This window comes from Apaloderma vittatum, unplaced genomic scaffold (genome assembly GCF_000703405.1).
Source record: "Apaloderma vittatum isolate BGI_N311 unplaced genomic scaffold, ASM70340v1 scaffold7193, whole genome shotgun sequence".
In the NCBI taxonomy this organism is placed as follows: domain Eukaryota; kingdom Metazoa; phylum Chordata; class Aves; order Trogoniformes; family Trogonidae; genus Apaloderma; species Apaloderma vittatum.
The window spans coordinates 4,450-24,709 of record NW_009709706.1 but is presented as its reverse complement, the minus strand read 5'-3'; the positions used below and the strand labels follow the sequence as shown (position 1 = coordinate 24,709).

The 20,260-nt window shown below is 44.1% G+C and overlaps 1 protein-coding gene across 1 annotated transcript; it reads left to right on the top strand.

Moving 5' to 3' along the window:
• Positions 1-3,267: 3,267 nt before the first annotated feature.
• Positions 3,268-20,074, top strand: SMARCD3 (SWI/SNF related, matrix associated, actin dependent regulator of chromatin, subfamily d, member 3; the record flags this gene model as incomplete). Its single annotated transcript, XM_009867019.1, has 9 exons — positions 3,268-3,390; positions 4,084-4,179; positions 4,662-4,763; positions 6,570-6,731; positions 11,289-11,386; positions 13,657-13,792; positions 16,090-16,212; positions 19,376-19,477; positions 19,576-20,074. Coding segments are annotated over 9 exons (996 nt in total), but the record flags the coding sequence as incomplete, so codon positions are not given.
• Between the last annotated feature and the right edge of the window lie 186 nt (positions 20,075-20,260).

Here is a 20,260-nt window from a genome sequence, read left to right as displayed (position 1 = left end):
CCTGAATTGTTCTATGATTCTGTGATTCTAGGGGTGGACATGTAGCTAGTTGATCTTTAAGGTCCCTTACAACCCAAGCCATTCTGTGGTTTCATGTTGGCAGCAGCTTCACGGACGAAGCTGTGGAGGCTGTACCGTTTCTGGTTCAGCACAGTGCTGTACAAAGGGGAGACGTCTTTAGTGTCTTCAGGCAGCGTTCATGGCAAAGTACCTTTTTCAAAGTTTCTTCAGTCTCTGTACCAGAATGGCTCTGGCAGATCTGGCTGCACTCTGCAGGTCAGGTCTGGAGTTACGGATCACGACTACTGTGAGGGCTGACACCTGCTTGCCTTGGCTCTCTGGGGTTCCTTTCCAAGGGTGGTGGCTCAGCTGGAGGGAGGGAGGCTGGGCTGGTGCTGCCTTGGAGCCCTCAGGAGGAGATGGTGCCAGGTGGAGGGCAGGGCAGGCAGCGAGGCAGGGGCACTGAGGAACTGCCTCCGGAGTCTCCTGAGTGAAGGCACAGTTGGGTCTGAAGGAATAAAAAAGAGAGGATTCTCTGTGTCTCCCCAGAAATGACCCTGCAGAGTTTTCTGCCACCCTGGAAGTCACAGAGTTGCTGGAATAAGAGCAAGCCTGAAGAAAAGATCCATTTTCAAGGACATCTGAGCAGAGAAAATTTGGTTTACAAAACCTTTTTTATTATTATTCCATTTTAGCCAGCAAATGTGAGTTTTCCTTCTTTATGCTCCCTTATTCTGCTTTGTTTTCTAATAAAGATTTTTATTAGATTTAAAGCCCATTTGATGATGGGATCCTCTTGCAGCTGTGCAGTTGCCCTATTTGACTGATTTCTTGTTGAGTCAGAAGGAAGGATCTTTCTGTGGCTGCATTCAGGAGATAATCCCTGCCTTAACAGTGCTGCAGACTTGCAGTACTTTTTGTGCCAAAATCTGAGGACAGCCCCCAAGGTGCAGGCTGTACGTTTTGCACGTTGGATAGAGCGTCTTTGCTTAGCAGAGACCAAAGGCCCAGCATTCCTCTGTCCTTACAGGTTGTCAGTAGTGACTGTAATGCATCAGAGTCAAAGGCTAAATGATTTTTGATCTAAAATCAAGATACGTAGAAAGTAGGACGAAAGATTAGAGATACTTAGAATTACTTAGAGTTTTCATTCATAATTATTCTGATGACAATGTGGCAGAAGTGGGTTGATCTGTAGGGTTACAGCGAGGAAACGATTAATTTGAGAAAGAATTCCCTGTGTTAGAAGAAAACACTCTAAACTGAAAAGAGAGATGTGGGGGAAGCAAACAAGTGATATGCAGGCTCTGACTGTGGCAGAGCAGAGCAGAGGGAACGCAGCAGGAGACCAGTTCCGAAATGTAACTGCACCGGGCTTGTGCATGGCTTGAAAGAAAAGTGACGAGGGGCTGGCGAAGGGAGACAGTAGAAGGTATTTTGTATTTCACAGCGGAGTTAGGTGGTGTTGGTGACTTGGGGTTTCGTGGACTGCACAAGGCAGCTAGAGCCTGAAAGCTGGGAGAAAGGAAGGGATCTGAAATACTCAGGCTTGAATAGGGATGTTAGTGCAGAGGATGATCTTGGTGATGAAATGTCAGAGTTTGGAGGAAGCAGATGCAGTTCCCGTCTGGATCTGGGGAGACGGGAGAAGAAGAGAAGTACCCAGGGAAAAAGGGAGAATGGGGATAATGTCTTTGGAAATCAAAAGAAGGGGAAATGGAATCAATGATATAAATCTGAAATATCAGTAGTGCGTCTAGGAGGAACTATTAAGAAAAAAAGCTGCTTAACCATTTTTTTTAAATCTGGGGATAAAGGAACAGTGCATAAAATGTGGTTTGAAGAGTTGTGAATTTAGAAATGTGAAGTCCTTCATGGGACCTCCACACCAAATAAAGATTCTGGAGTATTAAAAAAATAATAATTACATAACGACAGAGCACTTTAGCCGCAGAAATCCTATCGGAAAGGATGGAGAAAGAATATGGATTTCTAGGAATGTTTCTCTACCCATCTGCCTGTTCTTACCTGTGTCAACCTGTCATCTTCTGGACTCTTGGAATGTGTGAATGCATCACGCCTTTCTGTCACTGTTTTCTCTTGCTTTGGCAAGGTGCAGTCATTTTCTAGTGCCTTTTCAACCATACACCTGTGCCACCCATGTTCCTCTGTGCCAAATTAGATTGTTAGTTTTCTGACCTGATGTACATAACTTCCTTCTCTCCTGTATGTGTGTGTCAGTGCAAAAGCTTTACAAGGCTACTGTTTTCTTGTGTTGTGTGGAGGTTGTTCTGACTGCATTAACTCAGTGACTGAAGCCTTTTTGTTGTTATATTATAAAGAGATATTTGAGATTACAGTCTCAAAGAAAGTTTTGGCAATATCTTTTCTGGAGTCCATACATCAAGAGCTAATGGCCAGGTTTTCCACACGGTGCATGGAAGAGAAGAGCACTGAGAAGTAACGTAGCCATGGGCCAGTGCAGTGATCACAGAATCACAGAATGTCAGGGGTTGGAAGAGACCTCAAAAGATCATCCAGTCCAGCCCCCTGCCAGAGCAGGATCACCTACAGTAGATCGCACAGGAACGTGACTTGAGCACGTGGGTTAGGAACGAAGCACAGAGCCTTCCTCCACTTGGGTCTCACAGCAAGTTGGAGCTGCGGTGTGTTTGGTAAGGGTGAGCACAGTTGAAGAGGGGAGTTGTGGGGTGTGTTTGGGTGTGTCTGTCGGAAGGCCGTTACTGGGCTCCGCATGATGGTGGCATGGAGATGGGCAGAGCCGTGCCCTCCATGTAGTTTGCAGCATTAGCTCTCTGTCTGGCTGCCAGTTACAAATGTAAACTTGCAGAACTATGGAAGGCATTCGTGTAGAAAGAGCTTGGCAGGTGGGTCTTAGCCATCTAGCTAGGATCTAGGCAGGACAGGCCCTGCATTGTACTTGTCTTACGATTTCTCAAGCGTCTAATCCAGAAGTGTGGGATATGTAGCCTTATGGGGTTGGTGGCCCTGCAGCCTTCGGCCTTTCCCCACGTGCAGTGGATCTTAGCATGACTGTATAGCCTATAGTTTTTGAAAGGAAGTTTCAAGTTGAGCTCTTCAGTGTATTTTCTTATGCATAACCAAATCTTAAATTCTAGTATAACCTGGTGCAACTGTAGTAAACCTGCAGATTCTCCACTAAATGTGTATCGCCTTTCCTGGGGCTTCCTCGAGTCTTGGACTTAAAGAGAACGTGTACTTCTCTTTTCTCTATTTGTGTAACAGCAAAAGCGGAAACTCAGACTTTACATCTCCAACACGTTTAATCCTGCAAAATCTGACGCTGACGACTCCGATGGCAGCATCGCCTCGTGGGAGCTGCGAGTGGAGGGGAAGCTCCTGGATGACGTACGGCTGCCCTGTGCTTCGCTGGGGCTGGCAAGGCTCTGGAGATTGCCCTGGAGGGTGGTGGACTTCACTGAGGACATCACCTCAGACATCTCTGATGGCAGCATTGGCTCGTTACTGCTGGAGTGAGGGATAAGGCCAGAGTGGGGATGGTGGGGAGGGAAGCAGGAGATGGAGCAGACTTAAAGACAGGACAGGTAGGAGGAGGTAGAGAAAACAGGGCTGAGACAATTCCCTTGAAAGATATGGCAGGGTTCAGGTTGCAAGAGGTGTGATAAGTCGGGCTTGTGAAGAGTAGAGCAAGGACAAGCAAGTAGTTCATTTTCCTAGGGAGGACAAAAGGATGTATGGTCAGAGCAAGGGTGGAGGAAAAGGAAGCTGCTCCAGCCCCTGAGCATCTTCATGGCCTCCTCTGGACCTGCTCTCACAGGTGCCATGTTCACATCACAAGCCAGTCTCCAATAACTTTAAGAGACTCAGGGAAATCTTCCCTTCAGCGTGCACTGTTCTATCACAGTTTGAATTTTTGCATCTCACCCTGCATTTGTCGTAGGGAAGGCTCAACTGGACTGATCATACTTGCAGTCTATGTGGGAATTAATGTTCAAGAGAAAGAGAAAGTCTGAGAAGGAAGCGTAGAACACGAGCTAATATATGCAGCCTTAAACATTTCTGTTTCTTCTGGTTCTGCAGCTCAGCAAACAGAAGCGGAAGTTTTCCTCTTTTTTTAAGAGTTTGGTTATTGAACTGGACAAAGATCTGTATGGGCCTGACAACCATCTTGTGGAGGTAAGAGGTTGTGCACCCTTTGCATACACACGTGGTATGAGCCCAGATAAACAGCTGCGTGCCTGTTGCCTACCTTGTTTAAGTTACCTTGCATTCATTATCACATTTAAGATATTGCCAAAGTTTTCAAAATTCCAGTCTTTTTAAGAAAGGTTATAAACAGAATCTGCATCTTCTAGAAACATATATGTGGTAGTGATGTAGTGCACGTTTTCTAGCAGAATGTATGAAATGATGAAAAAATTGTGTGTATTTTCTCCAACAAGTAGAGCGTGCTAACACCAGAGTGTGCACTAAAGCTGAATTGTAAGGGTGGAGCAAGACATCATTTGGAGGGGGATGTGCGCTTTGTTTAATTTTAAATTGCAAGATCTTCAGAAGGCTTGTACTTGTAATGTCGCATAGCATGCTGGGCAGGATGCATCTCCGTGGACATCAGGGAAGAAGAGACTGACTGTCTTACCTGTTTTTGCCTTGGGCAGTGGCACAGAACTCCCACAACGCAGGAGACGGATGGTTTCCAGGTGAAAAGACCCGGCGATGTCAGCGTGCGGTGCACATTGCTCCTCATGTTGGACTACCAGGTCAGCGTGCTGCTTTTGGCATGGAAAATACAGCCTCTGGGACACCGTGCAGCAGAGCAAATCCACCCTGTCACGGGCATTAAAAACCAGTGTACTGGGACTCAAAAGGTCATATAGCCCATTGAGGTTAGAATGGTACCAAACTATTTAAAGGGTTCACATCAAGTAAATTTCTATTATAGTCTAGCAAAATATTATTCTTGGCACTGTGATAATTAGTATTTTTATTGCCAATCTGCAGAAAGAATATGCATTTCTGCCTCAGGCTTCTTAGAGAATAGTCAGGTAAGTTGCACATGAGCTGTGTGTGTGCTCCTGTACAGAAGTTCAAAGGAGTGGCTTCTGCTGACAGTACCTGCACTAGCCATGTAGCTGGAGCAGCCTTTTTTCAGAGGAGGTTACACAGATTTCCCGGTTTTTTGAGTTTCAGTTACGTTGTCACCCTAACCTGGCACAAGACAGCCTTGCCCTGCAGAGGTTAGATTTGCCCTTACTCTTGGGCCTCCTTAGGCATTCCGGTTCCTCTCTTCTGCCAGCGCTACTTCTGCTGCACTACTAGTAGTGCAGCAGTAGTAGTGGGCTGAATACAGACAAGTCATGGAACTGACAAAAAAAGCTAACAAAACACCTCCAAATCAATTCCCTGATGCCAGTCACAGGAAATAAACAAACAAAAAAAACCCAATACGCAAAATAAGGTTATTCTGTCTTGGGATAGAGTACAAAAGAGGTTTCTGGGCACACTTTCATCGCATCACAGAATCATCAAAGTCGGAAGGGACCTCTAGAGGTCACCTAGTTCAGCCCCCTTTTCAGTGGCAGTTCAGTCCCAGATGCATTTTGATTGTAAGACTAAGAACTCATTCTGTGCCGTTCTCTTTCCCCTCTGTGCAAATAGCGTCTCTCCAGGATAAAGATGCTCCTTTTTGTGTTAACAGAGAGAAAATGTTAATAATGTTAGGGAGTATGTGAGCTGACTGAAATGCTGATATAGCCAATGAGAATCTTTATTGTTTAGCCACTATAATGATGTTATGCTCACCATTATTGTAAATTTATGTTTCAGAGTAGATGTTTCTTATGCTTAAGTCTTGATTTGTTATAAAGCTAGCTTTGGATCAGCTGGCACACAACAGAGCTATCCTTGCCTAATAATGCAGCAAATATTAAACCTGAATATGGGTACACACTTGCAGAGGCATCAAATTCCAAAGTATCCAAAGAATGTGTATTGTTAGAAATGCAGAAGAGGGTGATTGAAGAGCCAGAGGTCAGGAGAAAAAAATATATTCCACTGACTAGTTGTAGGTGGGGAAATTTTCTTGTATGCAGCAGAGTGGTGCAACGTGTCTGAAAACCAGAGTTTCAAGGCACTTTGCTGGTGTGAGTCAGCTGAGCAGTTATTGGCCACAGCAGAAGCATCGTCCTGACTTCCTTCACCCTCTCTGTGGGTAACCTCCCGTCGTTCAGAGGAAGCACTGTTCTTTTTCTTCTCCCCTTCCCTAAAGTCAAATTCTGCATTGATATTGAAAAGGCAAATTCTTTCCTGAGCCTGCAAGTCGTCGTTACCTAAAGCATGTGACGGGGTAGTCTGTGTGCACAGCACATGCAGAGTGTCCTTCTTTTCTTCCAGAGCACTGACAGTGGCATGTGTCTGAACAACTTGTGTTTTTGCAATCTCTGCTGTTGAATGGGGCGCTTCTCCTGCGGAACAGTCCCCCAGAATCAAAGCTGAAAGTTCGCACCTGTGTGTCTGTCTGCGTTTCTCTCCATTGCTCTCTCCATCTCCTCTTCTCTCTGTTTCAGCCTCCACAGTTCAAACTGGACCCGCGCTTAGCTCGCCTGCTGGGGATACACACCCAGACCCGCTCAGCCATCATCCAGGCTCTCTGGCAGTACATCAAAACCAACAAGCTGCAAGACTCCCATGACAAGGAGTACATTAACTGTGACAAGTACTTCCAGCAGGTAACTCCTTTTTGGACACAGTAGCTCTTTAGAGGCAAACTGTCATATCCATCTGCAAATTCAGGGTGGATGAAAATTGCTGATTTTTATCTGCCCTTAATGATTTGCAGTGCCTTCACTACTGACCGGCTTTCCATGGTCACTACAACTAATACAATAAGCACCCGCCCCGTGTGCCGCTGTTGTCAAAAGCACGTTCGGTGGTTCGGCACTCCCACGTGAGCTGTGGCCTTACCAGGAGGAACGACTTTCTCTAATTCTTTCACACCATTGTTTCACTGTTTTTTCCCCCGATGTATCAGTTTGTACTAAGAAATATGAAATAATCTCTGATTCTGATTGCCAAATTGTATGTAGACCTGTCTTCATCCCTTCTTCCTCGCTATTTATAAAGGGCAAAAGACATGGAAGACATAATTAGAAAAGATATTTTTTCCTAAATCTGCTTCAGATTATAAAATACCCTAAATCATGTGCATGATGTTTTGAAAGCGGCACATTAGGACTTTTTGTCTTTCACAGTGACCTCTAGAATTGACCAAGAACGCCAGTTAAAAGCATCTCCACCTTTTCTCTAAATATGATTATATTAATTTTGTATAATGTTATCAGAGTTATCACTGTTTTAGTTGGCTTTGGTTTTCTGTAGCTTCAGGCTTACCTAATTTATCTTGAAAGTACCTGAAGGTAGAGTTTGTGACACACTCCTGTTTAGGGAAAGTTCTGGCTGTGATAATAAATGAATAATATTTTTATTGAGCACTGAAAGTAAATGTGGGGATGAAAGCTGCGTCCTACTTTTCTTTTTAAGCTTTTATTTTATTTTATTAATTTGCCCTATCACAGTTTGAAGCAACCAATGCTTGAAATAAACTTAAAGGCAGCACTGGGTTTTTCCACGTTTGAAAATACAAAATACAACAAAATAATTGTGGCTGCCCCCTCCCTGGAGATGTTCAAGGCCAGGTTGGGTGAGGCCTGGAGCAACCTGGGCTGGTTAAGAGCGTCCCTGCCCATGGCAGGGGTTGGGTTAGATGATCTCTGAGGTCCCTTCCAACCCAGGCCATTCTAGGATTCCATAATTGCGAGATTCTTGGGTGTTTTTGTGAATATAGAACCAAAATGATCTGGATTATATAGGCACTCTCTTGACAGTTTCTTTTTGTTTGTTTGGGATGTTTTTACTTTGAGACTTATAGCATGCAAGCTTTTTCATGTATAGTGAAGATTCCATCTTAACACCACAAAGGAATTTCCTGGAAAAATTACAAAGCTGTTCACTCTGTTGCTTAGATGATTCGTTTTCTGTTCGCTGTTTATCTGTAGCCAGTTTAGACTCTGTTTCATTTGTGCCAGCCTGAAGAGAAAATGGAAAAGGGGACGTGAAAAACATTTGAAAAGCCATGAGCAAAATGGGAAAGGTGAACATGAAGTAATTACTGTTTATTTTTGTAAATACTTAGAGACCATCAGTTGAAACTGGCAAGTAGCAAATTAAAATGAAACAAAAGGAATTGAGCATAGTTAAACTTAGAAACTTCTTGTGGTAGGATGTTACAAATACTAAAAGTGTATTTAGGTTGCCAGAGTGACAAACCGATGGGAAGAAATATTGGGCTGGTACAAATGCAAGGTAGTTGCAAAGCTGGGCAGATTAGGAGAGTTTTCTGGGGGAAAGACCAGTATATGTTTCTCCTGTTCTTACCTTTTTCCTTTAGTATCAGCTGTTGGCCTTCTCACTTTTATTTATTTTAATTTTCATTTTAAGAACTTGGCTTGAATAAGAACTTGCTGGAGCTATCTTCTCTTCCTGTTAGCTCTTTGTATGAGCGTATTAGCTCATAGGTCTTGCTGCTAGAACTCTTGAGGAATACCATCAGACCCGATGATTGTCTCCCCATCCCCAGAAGATGAGTCAGATGAGAGAATTGAGAAGTAGCATATTCCTGTTCTAGAAGACTTGAACCACACCCCCGCAAGAGCTGGCTAATCTAGAATACTTCCTTAAGGATGCAGCGCTTGCATAGATTTCAGTCGTAAATGGGATTGGTTTGAGTGTTTCTGTTTTCATTAGGTCTCTGGCAAAATTGTCATAAGTAGCTAATCTTACCTTCAAAACTGGTGTTAGTATTTGGGAAAATGAATCCCATTAAATCAAATGAAACATTTCATTATGAGATTTTTTTATTTTCACCCTAATACTCAGAGATTGAGCTCTGGAGGGTAAAGGAATTGGATTAGGAATGCTTTCCAGTCCGTTGATATTTCTGTAGAAATATGTACTTTTAGGCATGGAAAAAACTCCTGGAAAAAAATCATGATCCTCGTGGAAAACACACAGATCCCTTGAGGGGGCAGCGCAAAACCCATCAGTGTCTCTAGCATTTCTTTTTAGATACCAGCCTTTTGCTTTGGTATGTCAGCTTTTCTAAAGCCCCTACTGGTGTGCTTCTGGTTGTATCTAATGCTACAGTGCGGTGCAGACTGAAAAACTGTCACAGAATGAGTTACCTCACACACCAGAATTACTATAACCGTATCAGCTTGCAGAGTTGTAAGTTTAGACCAGTAACTCGGTCAGGTAGGAAAATGAAAAGCTTTTGGAAAATACCATCTAGCCTTAATTTCCAGCCTCCAACCCCTTTTCTCCATGTTGTCTCCTTGCATCCTTTGCTCTGGAGAGGGGGAGGCTGAGAGGAGACCTCACTGCTCTCTACGACTCCCTCAGAGGAGGGTGTAGTGAGGTGGGGGTTGGTCTGTTCTCCCACGTTACTGATGACAGGATGAGAGGAAGCGGCCCCAGGTGGCACCAGGGGAGGTTTAGGTTGGATATTGGGAACAATTTCTTCACTGAGAGAGCGGTGAGGCACTGGCACAGGCTGCCCAGGGCAGGGCTGGAGTCCCCATCCCTGGGGGTGTCAAAAACCGTGCCGACATGGCACATGGGGACATGGTTTAGTGGTCAAGGTACTGTTGGGTTGACAGTTGGACTTGATAATCTTAGAGGTCTTTTCTAACCTGAATGATTCTATGATTTTATTTTCCTTACGGCTTTTACTTCTTGAGGATCCACATTAGAAGTTTGACATGAGTATTGAGACAGTGTCAGAATTCAGAACTGAAATAAAGAGTGAGTTGCAGGCTCAGTAGGTTTGGTTACTTGCTTGCTCTTTACCAACTAGCTGGCTGAATTCCTGGATGCAGGTAAGTCCAGCAAATTAGATTTTAGTGTTGATGAAGAAGGATCCTCTTCTGTTCAGAAATACTGTTTATGTCAGCTAGGGGGCTTGAAATCCACTGTGTAACCAGCAAAAGCAAGAAAAAAGGCCCAAAGGTATTTCAAAAGTCAGAGCTGGCCCCTGGATGTTGCTGCTACCAAATGCCCTTGCTCCAGAAAATGATGGATTTCAGAAGATGCTCTTTCCGAGGAGCCACAGATCCTAGCTGGACAGTCTGACTTTCAATATCCATTCCACAACCTGGCCGTCTGTTCTTTGAGCCCCACCTGCACCCCTTGGCTCCAGAGCTGCATGGTGCGTTTCCGTCCAGAGATACAATGCAAGCAGCCTCTCGCTTCTGTCAGGTCGAAATAGTTTCCCTAAAAGACGTTTGCATAAGCCTCAACATTTTTACAAATTACCTCCACGTAACTGCATGTTTGAAGGCGTATGTTGATATATAGATAGTTCAGGGTTGGAGGGGTTTTTTAAGTCAGTTTAAATGCAATATTATTAAAGAAAAGCCTATTTACCTATTCAGAGCATTAAAAATCTCAGTAGGAAAAAGAAAGGCTGGAATAGTTATATTCCTGAAAACTCTAGGTGTATGGAGCTGTTCTAGATTCACAGTAACACACTGCAAGTTCTCACAGAAAGTTTCCAAAAACTACAGATCCTTGTCAAAACACTTTTTTTTTTTCCTTCTGAATTCAATACATATTTAGATTTTGGACCATAGTAAAGAGAAGGTCGCCATGAGATATTAATTAGAAAGGAGTGGATCCCTTCCAAGAGGCTGTTCAGGTTGTGGTAGAAAATAAGTAAAACTGTGTTGACTTTTTTTCTTTGGTAAAAAAAACCAAAAGGCAAATGGTTTTAAAATACAAAAATGTTTTCTAGCATTTTTCTCTAGCACAAACTATTGCAGGAAACATGCCTTGGGGGAAAAAAAAAACCCAAACCAACAAATGTTTTATATTTCCTCTGGTTAAAAATAAATAAATAATGGGGTTTTTACAGTATGCTGCTGCAAGCCCTTAGTGAGAGAGGACGTGTGCTCTTCTCTCCCGTAGCTGATTCCTGGTGTACCCTCAGAGTGGTCTGTGCCTTTCAGCAGCCGAGCCACACGTGGGACACCTGGAGGCATCCTCAGCTGCTGCACCTGTTAGCCAGCCCCACCTGTGAATGCAGCAGGGACAGAAGTGACCCAAAGTTCTACGCAAGGAGCCAGAATCTCAGCTTTCAAAATCACCTTTCTTTTGAACTTTTGATTTCTTATTTTCTCATTTAATTGCAAGCTGGGTTTTGGACAAGGATAACATGCTTTCTTGTCTTCCAGATCTTTGACTGTCCACGGCTAAAGTTTTCTGAGATTCCTCAGAGACTCACTAACCTGCTGCTGCCACCAGACCCTATAGTGATAAACCACATAATCAGGTAAGGTGGTCCGTCAGCTCAGCGGTGTGATATGCAAAGCACTCACTGTGTAAAACACAGAATCAGAATCTGGTTTTTATAAGTCCCAGGTGATACCTTGGACTTCGTTCTGTGTTCATTCTCTGTGTCTTCTGGTCTGCATAATTCTGAATTATTTTCAGTCTAAGAGTATGCTAAACAACTTCTTCTTTTTATCCCTACCAGAATACCATTTAAAGTGTTGGTGAGGTTTCTTTCCTAAGGGGAGAGGAATGAGAGTTTGAATCCCCTTAGAGGGGAAAAAAAGAGAATAGGAATAAGATACTATAGAGCATGGGCAATTGTTCCAGTCACCGAGTTACTAGTGTCAAATGCAGAGCAGTATTACAGATAGCAGTGGCCAGTCCACGCGTGCTTTGTCGGGACTGGGTCAGCTGTTTGGGTGTTACTCTTAGTCCAAAAATGCCAACAAGTCAGAGATTGCAAGAGAATTAGAGTGAAGAATGCCTAAATTCAGTGAAGGTCATTGTGACCAAGATACCCACCTGAAAAACTTCAGTCTAAAGATAAAGTAAATATTAAGTCCCAACCCCAACAAATTAAGTATAAATTTAGGATAGGACAAGCCAAAGAGTAATACCGATATTTAGTCTGATAAAAATAAAAAAAAAAGGAAGATTGGTTGAAATATATTGGAAGTAGGGACCCTACTTTCGAAGCTGAGAAATTAATAAGGTTAAAAAACTCTGTTCTTGGAAGAAAATCAGCTGCTTAAAGTTAGATAAGAAAATCAAAATTCATTCTTTTAATCAATGTTAACTTTAGAGATTAGGGAAGGTCACATACCTGTGCAGTATGGGTTTTGGAGGGCAGGTGGAAAGACTATGAAAATCTTTTTCACATCAACCTATTGAAGAGAAATAAATTTAACACACACTAAATGAGGAGTCATAAATGGATTTCCATGCAGGACTTCCATGAAATTGCTTAACTGCCACCTACTGTCCCCTGTGCTCAGTGCCGCTGAGGCCGCACCTCAAACCCCGTGTTCAGATTCGGGCCCCTCGCGGCAGGACAGACACCGAGGGGCTGAGGTGTCCGGAGGAGGACAATGAAGCCGCTGGAGGGGGCACAGCACCAGTGTCGGGAGGAGTGGCCGGGGGGCCCGGGGCTGGTCAGTGCTGAGGGAAGGAGGCCGAGGGGAGCCCTGAGGGCTCTGCACAACCCCCCGAAATCCAGGAGCCTGGAGCCCGGTGGGGTCGGCCTCTTCTCCTGAGTAACAGCTCAGGACGAGAGGAATCGGCCTCAAGTTGCTCCAGGGGAGGTTTACATCGGACATTGGGAAAGGGCTGCCAAGCCCTGGCACAGGCTGGCCGGAGCAGCGGTGGCGTCCCCGTCCCTGGGGGGATGTCAAAGCCGGGTGGATGTGGTGCTGCTCAGGGACATGGTTTCGTGTTGGACTTGGTAGTGCTGGGTTAATGGTTGGATCTCAAGGGTCTTGTACAACCATAGATTCTATGGTTCTGTACAATGTGTTACCTGTTTCTGAAATCCCCTTCAGTACCAGAGGGGCAGTAAATAGTTAACGTGATGCCAAAAACATACCAGGACCAGTCCTGGGTGTTGGAAGCCATTTGGTACTAACTGTAGTAGAGAATGGAGTTAATAGATGTGATATATTGGGGAAGACTCAGCATAGCTTCTGTAACAGGAAGGCATGCCTGGCTGTAGGCTTTGAGGAATTAAGCAGGCAACTTTACAAAGTGTTGGTCCCCAAATTCACTGCTGCCATGTAAGAAGTAGCTGGGAATCGTTACAATGCTGCAGAGTTGCCAAAACAATTACCATGCTAGGAACTACTGGAGAGAACTAAGAAACAAATAAAATGTCATTATGTGCTCGCATCCAGAATGGTAGTGCACAGTTTTATGTACTTTATCTCAGAAACGATACAGTCGAGCAGAGACCATACCAGTATGATATTTACCACTGGGGATTGCGTTGGAGACCAGAGTTGTAACAGGTCTCAGGAAGATGTCAGGCAATTTAGTGAACGCTATGTCCATTCCTAAATTAAAGTTTGGACAAAATCTCCAGCTCAGAGGTTTCTGAACTCTGACTAATGAAAGATGAGAGGATATGCTAGGATATACAAAAATATAAAGATACCCTGTTCATAAACATTTCTCACAGCATCTGCAGCAGGCTTTAAGAGTGTATTCTGGGCTGCGTGGATATTTATTCTGATTCTTTACGGCAGTTCTCATGATCTTCTTTTATACTCTCCATAGTGTTGACCCCAACGATCAGAAGAAGACCGCTTGTTACGACATAGATGTAGAAGTTGAAGACCCATTAAAGGGACAGATGAGTAGTTTTCTTCTCTCAACAGCTAACCAACAAGAGATTACAGCATTGGACAACAAGGTACTAGCCCAGAAGTAAAATATCACATGGCACGTACACTCCTTGTGTTCCTTTGTGTGTGTTTGGTGTCATACGTCAAAGTGAAGTCGTGATACAGGGACTTCTCGCTGGATGTGCTTACAGAGGGATGCCCCAGCCACACGCAACGGGAACCCAGAGGGCTGAGTGGCATTCCCACGTAAAATGTGATCTGAGGCCTGGTGCAGTTGTCAAGGTGATAGAAGCATAGTTTCACACGTAGTGTAATGAATCCCCTGGCATTCAAGAGTCACCTGAGCTGACTGTAACTTTTTACTGAGAGGTCAAAATTCATTTAGAAAATCAAAATTCATTCTTTTAATCAATGTTAACTTTGCTATAAGTCAAAGCTAAGAGAATCTCATAACCAAGTTGTGCTTTGTGCATGCACAGTTGCAGAACAGCTCTCTGCAGTAGGTGCAAATAAGAAAAATGCGTGGCAGAAAAATCACTTGGTGTAGTTAGGCAGATTTGTTTTCAGTATTATTGAAAGAGGATCGAGTGCACTTCGGATAATAGTATCTGTCTTACAGCAGTGGTAAACCCTGCAGGCTCTAGTAGGGGTCCACGTGTCATGGGAACTGATAGCCAGCTTCTGGCAAGTGTCTAAATGCCCAGTTTGGCCTGGTGAGGGATAAACAGAAGTGCCTCCTCAGAGCAAGGGGAGAAGAAGAGACCAGGACAAGAGATAACAGGCACAAACTTGAACATAGGAAGTTCCATCTAAACATGAGGAGGAACTTCTTTACTTTGAGGGTGGCAGAGAACTGGCACGGGCTGCCCAGAGAAGTAGTGGAGTCTCTGCCTCTGGAGACTTTCAGAACCTGCCTGGATGCCTGGTCTGCAGCCTGCTCTGGGTGATCCTGCTCTGGCAGGGCATTTGGACTAGATAGTCTTCAGAGGTCCCTTCCAACCCCAAATATTCTGTGAAGAGGTGTAACATTGTGGCCTAGAGATGATTTATGTAATGCACCATCAGGCCCAGTTTACAGTTTGTTTACTTCTAACACAAACAAATATGTTAAATTCTGGTCTTTGGGTAATTGAGAAGGGAGTTTGGACACTAGCAGTCCTATGGATTCTGGTGACTGTTGCAGCATCTTTTGGTTTATGGCTTTTGAGAGAGGTCCTTTCTAGCAGGGCAGCTGCTCAGCCAGCTGGTTCCCAGCCTATACAGGATTGCATTGCAGCACGTATAGGGTTGTTCTGTTTTCAGTCCAGCTTACCTTTTCTCATGTCCGTTCCATTTCTTTTTTTGAGCATTTGCTGCAGCAGAGGAGAGGCTGTGGCCAGTGAAGTTACTGAACAGGCACCGGCTACTGCATTGTCCGTCTGCACCAGGAGCTGCAGCGCTGCCACAGAGTCCTCTAGCGGAGACTCGCACATCCCAACAGATTTCTTTCCAGTGCAGCCACATCATTTTCCCAAATAAGGAATGATTTTAAGTTGACAGCAGCTCTCTTCTGTTATCGTACCACAGAGCTGTGCCTACACTAGTGGCCTTGATGGTACAGCCAGATTGGGGAAGGGTTGTTTTTCTCTGTGTGCCTGGCCACATTAGCTGCTCTGGCAAAACAGATGTGCACATGAAATTTAACAGGAGAGGTTTACAACCTCGAACTAGAATTTTAGAGGAAGAGGGTAGCGAAAGTTTGCCTTTCAGTGTATGTGTGTCCAAGTGACTCCTTAACTGTCCTCCCGCTGATCATAATTGGTTTTGGATGATTATAGGACCTAGACTTCTCTTTGGAGCCCTTGTTCTTCCCTGCTGGTTAATGCTTGTTTCTTTCATAGTATTTCCTAAGCTATGCCTGATTTTCTATCAATCTTCCATACTCTTGATTTCTCATTGTTTGTACTTCTTTTCACAGCCATTGTGACTTTAATAGGCTTTCTCGTAAGAAAAAGTCTAGAAGTCATGGCTGTTATGTGAGTTGTTTAACTTGGTCTTGATCAGGCAGTGAGTAGAAATTTTAAGGATCACAGCAGACTATTGAAGATACGATAATGATTAACCAGGGGAATAACTGCTTTCTTGCACTGGGCACTGTTTAAAGACATGTTTACGTAGAACCTTTCCTGAAGAAAACCAAGTCGGCAGAAAGACTGCTTATGCACAGAAAATTATTACCTTGTGCAGTGACATGACTTAGCTCTTCAGAATGCGTGTGGCGTACCTTGTACGTTACGAGAACTACAGAGAGGCTAACGGAGCTGGCCTCAGAGTCACTGGAGCATGAGAGCGATTGAGTAACATCTGTTTGTTTTTTCTCTGTCAGATTCATGAGACAATTGAATCCATAAATCAGTTAAAAATACAACGTGATTTCATGCTGAGTTTCTCCAAAGATCCCAAAGGATACATCCAAGACCTTCTCCGGTCCCAAAGTAGGGATCTTAAGGTGAGCTAAGGTTTGAAGGAGTAGTGGAACCAGAATTTTATCTATATGCATATAAAGTGTACAGCTAAAAACATCCAGGATGGAAAATGAGTGTCAGACAGAGAATGAGTGGAATGCTGCAGTCCCAGAGCAGACAGTATGTGGGGAAGACAGCTCAGGCTGTACTTTGCTTCCAGCAGAACAGCAGTGCCTCTGGGGCTGGTAGGTGACTTTGTGGTCGGACAATAAGATTGAGGAGCGGGGCGGTGTTGGTGTACTCCACAAAATAAAAGCTGTATAAAACTCAGCAGGAGCATCCTATAGTACAGTAACGTAATTTGGGTGTTTTTTTTAGTTCATAATTTAATCTTATTAAAGAAATAGGCAGATTAAATATCAGCTGCTTTTCAAGTTTGGCTTTAAGGTAGCCATGAAATGGAATATAAAGAAGTTCAGTTGGTTGCCGGCAAAAAGGAAAAATTTGTTCCTCATAAAATTTCATACTTTGTGTCTTTAACTCAGATACCTCAAAACCAGTTGTATTAGTGAATCCATGAAATTATCATTATGTCTTTCAAATACAAATGTCTAGTTTGTTAGTCAATAGTCTTCCAAAAATCTACTATTAAGATTATTATTATTTATATTGTATTCAAAATGGGACAGGCCTATGAAAGAATGTTTAAATCAAGTAGTTCTTAGCTTGAAAGGCTTACAAATGAAGGTGTTGTGGAGCTCCTCTATCTGCATACACAGAGCAGTCGTTCAGTGCTCTCCTGACTGACAACCAGTCCCATAAAGGCCTCTTCTATAATGTTCCACCCTGCTGGCATCAGAATTGTGATTGTGAAATACCACTCTGCAGAAGATGGTAATAATTTTTTATTTACCCTTGATTCTATGATGCTAGAGATGTAGTCATCAGCTTTTTATTTTTTAATGGAATCATAAAATGGTTTGGATTGGAAAGGACCTTCAAAGATCATCCAGTTTGACCCCCCCCTGCCATGGGCAGGGATGTCTTTCACCAGACCTTGGCTGCTCCAAGCCCCGTCCAACCTGGCCTTGGGCACTTTCAGGGAGGAGGCTGCCACAGCTTCTCACCATTCTCATCAGAAAAAAAGTCTTCGTTATATGTAATCTAAACCTACCCTCTTTTAGTTTAAAAGTTTTTCCCCATGTCCTGTTACTACAGATCTTGGTAAAAAGTTTCTCTCCATCTTCCTTATCAGCCCCCTTTAAGCACTGGAAAGCCACAATAATGTCTCCCCTTTAGGAGCCTCTTCTCCAGGCTGAACAGCCCCAGCTCTCCCAGCCTGTCCTCACAGGGAGCTGCTCCAGCCCCTGAGCATCTTTGTGGCCTCCTCTGCACCCACTTGAGCAGGTCCATGGCTTTCCTGTGCTGGAGGACACAGAACTGCAGGTGGAATCTCACCAGAGTGGAGCAGAGGCAGAATCCCCCACCTCACCCCACTCGTCATGCTGCACTGGCTGCAGCCCAGGGTGTGGTTGGATTTCTGGGCTCTGAGCGCACGGGTCCTACCTATTTTTTGTCCACCAGTCCTTCTCTGCAGGGCTGCTCTCAATCCACTCACCCGTCTGTCCATACTGGGGCCGAGGATTGCCCCGACCAGGTGATGACAGCGCTTGCACTTCCATGATCCACCACTGCAGTCACCCCGTTGCAGAAGACCGGTCAGGCACAGCTTGCCCTTGGTGAATCTATGTTGCCTGTCTCCAGTCATCTCCCTGGCTTCCCCATTTCCCAACACGTCTTACAGGAGGTTCTGTTTCAGAATCTTACTGGGCACAGAGGTGAGGCTGACTGGTCAATAGTGCCCAGAGTCCTCTTTTTTACCCTTTTTTAAAAATTAGTGTGATGTTTCCCTTTTGCCAGTCACTGGGCACTTTGCCTGACTGCTGTGAGTTTTCAAACGTGTTGAAGAGGGGCTTGGTGACTACATTAGCCAGTTCCCTCCGGACCTGGCATTTGTCAGGTTGCATGGACTTGTGTATGTTCAGGTACCTCAGGTGGTCTCAAACTTGATCTTCTTTCCCCCTTGAGATTCAGAGGCTTGAGAGATGTGGGAAGAGAGTTTCAGTTACCATTGAAAACTGAGGCAAAAAAAAATATTTTGTTTAACTTAGCCTTCTCCGTATTGTCTGTCACCAGCTCTCCTGTGTTATTTAGTAGAGAGGGGTACATTTTCTTTAGTCTTCCTTTCTTGGCCAACGTACCGTAAGAGCCCTTCTTATTATTCTTTGCATAATTGAGCTCCAGCTGTGCTTTAGCTTGCCTGAGCCCATCCCTGCACACCTCGGCAGCATCCCTATTTTCTTCCCAAGATACACGTCCCTGGTTTCACTGCCTCACTCAGTAAGGAGGTCCTTACTGAGTCATGTCTGTCTCCTGCCTTCCTTATCCAGTTCCTTACACACGGGAATTTAGAACTCTTTCATGTTACGAAAAACATCCTTAAAGGGTTGACAGCTCTGTTCAGCTTCTTTGTCCCTAAAGGGCAGTTTTCCAGGTGATCTCATCCACTAATTCCTTCAAAAACGCATCAGTTTCTTAAATCTTGCTTTCTCAGCAATTGTGCAGCGACTGAAAAATCAGCTCAGGATTTTGTCCATTTGGGAATTACTGGGATTTTCTGTTCCTTACATTTTAATAGAGTTATTTTTCCTGAGTGCTTTCTCCGTCAGAACTTACCTTGAAATTGGGGTCAGATGTGCTTTGAGACAAGGGCAAGACAGGTATATAGTTGTGCTTCAGTCTGATGTGAATTCCTTAACAATTCCAGGCTGTTACCCTGTGGGAGGCTCTTTGGATGTGTAAGCTAATAAAATAAACAGTGCCGGAGAACTTTTCCTTGGCACTGGAACTAAACTGCCCATGCTGTTAAATTGTTAGAGATTGTGACACCTGGCCTGAGCAGCTGCTGATGTCTAGAACTATTCCTTGGCGCAGCTTAGGAGCTGTTCGCAGTTGACAGTTTGTATGCAACCATCTTGTTTCGGTAGGAAGCACACATGCTGTTCGTTGTCCATTTGCCTTCAGCTTAGAGAACAGTCCCGAACATTTTTAATGTAGTAATGTAGATAAATTTTGACTCTAGGTAAATCCAAATGTGCCTCTGTGGTGGAAGAGCTATAGTGAAAAATGTTTTTATTTTTGTCACAGGTGATGACCGATGTAGTTGGAAACCCAGAGGAAGAACGCAGGGCTGAATTTTATCACGAGCCGTGGTCTCAAGAGGCTGTCAGCAGATATTTCTACTGCAAGGTGTGAAGGAATTATCCACACTGTTGGCCTATAAATGAATCTTCCTGCCACTGAACAGTTGAATCTGCTGAACTGTACAGTTTCTCTTTTTCTTTCAGATCCAGCAGCGCCGGCAGGAACTGGAACAATCTCTGGGAGTGCGCAACACATAAGTACTGCTCACAAGGTCCCGTTGGCATCACAACCACCAAACCAGTGGACTTTTCGGTGTTCTCTAGCTCACTGTTACACATGGACCTGCTTCCTGGCTGGATGAGAATGTACAATCAACACACCAGTCAGAACACCAGCTTTAGAGTGACCCTTGAAAATCTCGCCCATGGGAGGGTGTCTAAAACCATTCCAGGCCAGAGACAGCACCATACAAGTGTCAGTGTTAAAGAAGATTAAAGGTTCATTCATCAATGCGTATCATTAAGTTTTAGTGGAAAGTTCAGACACTACACAGCAAATCCTAATGGGCTGCGCATAGAACCATGGGTGGCATCAGTGGGGGAGGCTGAGATGGGTGTTAGAGGAGACTACAGATTTAGAGAAATACACGCCATTCTCATCCTATGATACATAAGAGCCTCAAACAGTAACTTCTCTGGAATTAGACAAGATAGTCTTTCTTATAGCTGTGGAATGCTTTATATTCCTGAATAGAGTTTTTATTACAGCTGGAGCAGTGTAAGAAGCCATGTCACCATGTGAAAGAACATACTGGGAGGATTCTCATTCCTGGAATGAAGAGCCCCTCTGAAAGAAAGAAGTATAATCAGGACATCTGTTCTGCAAACT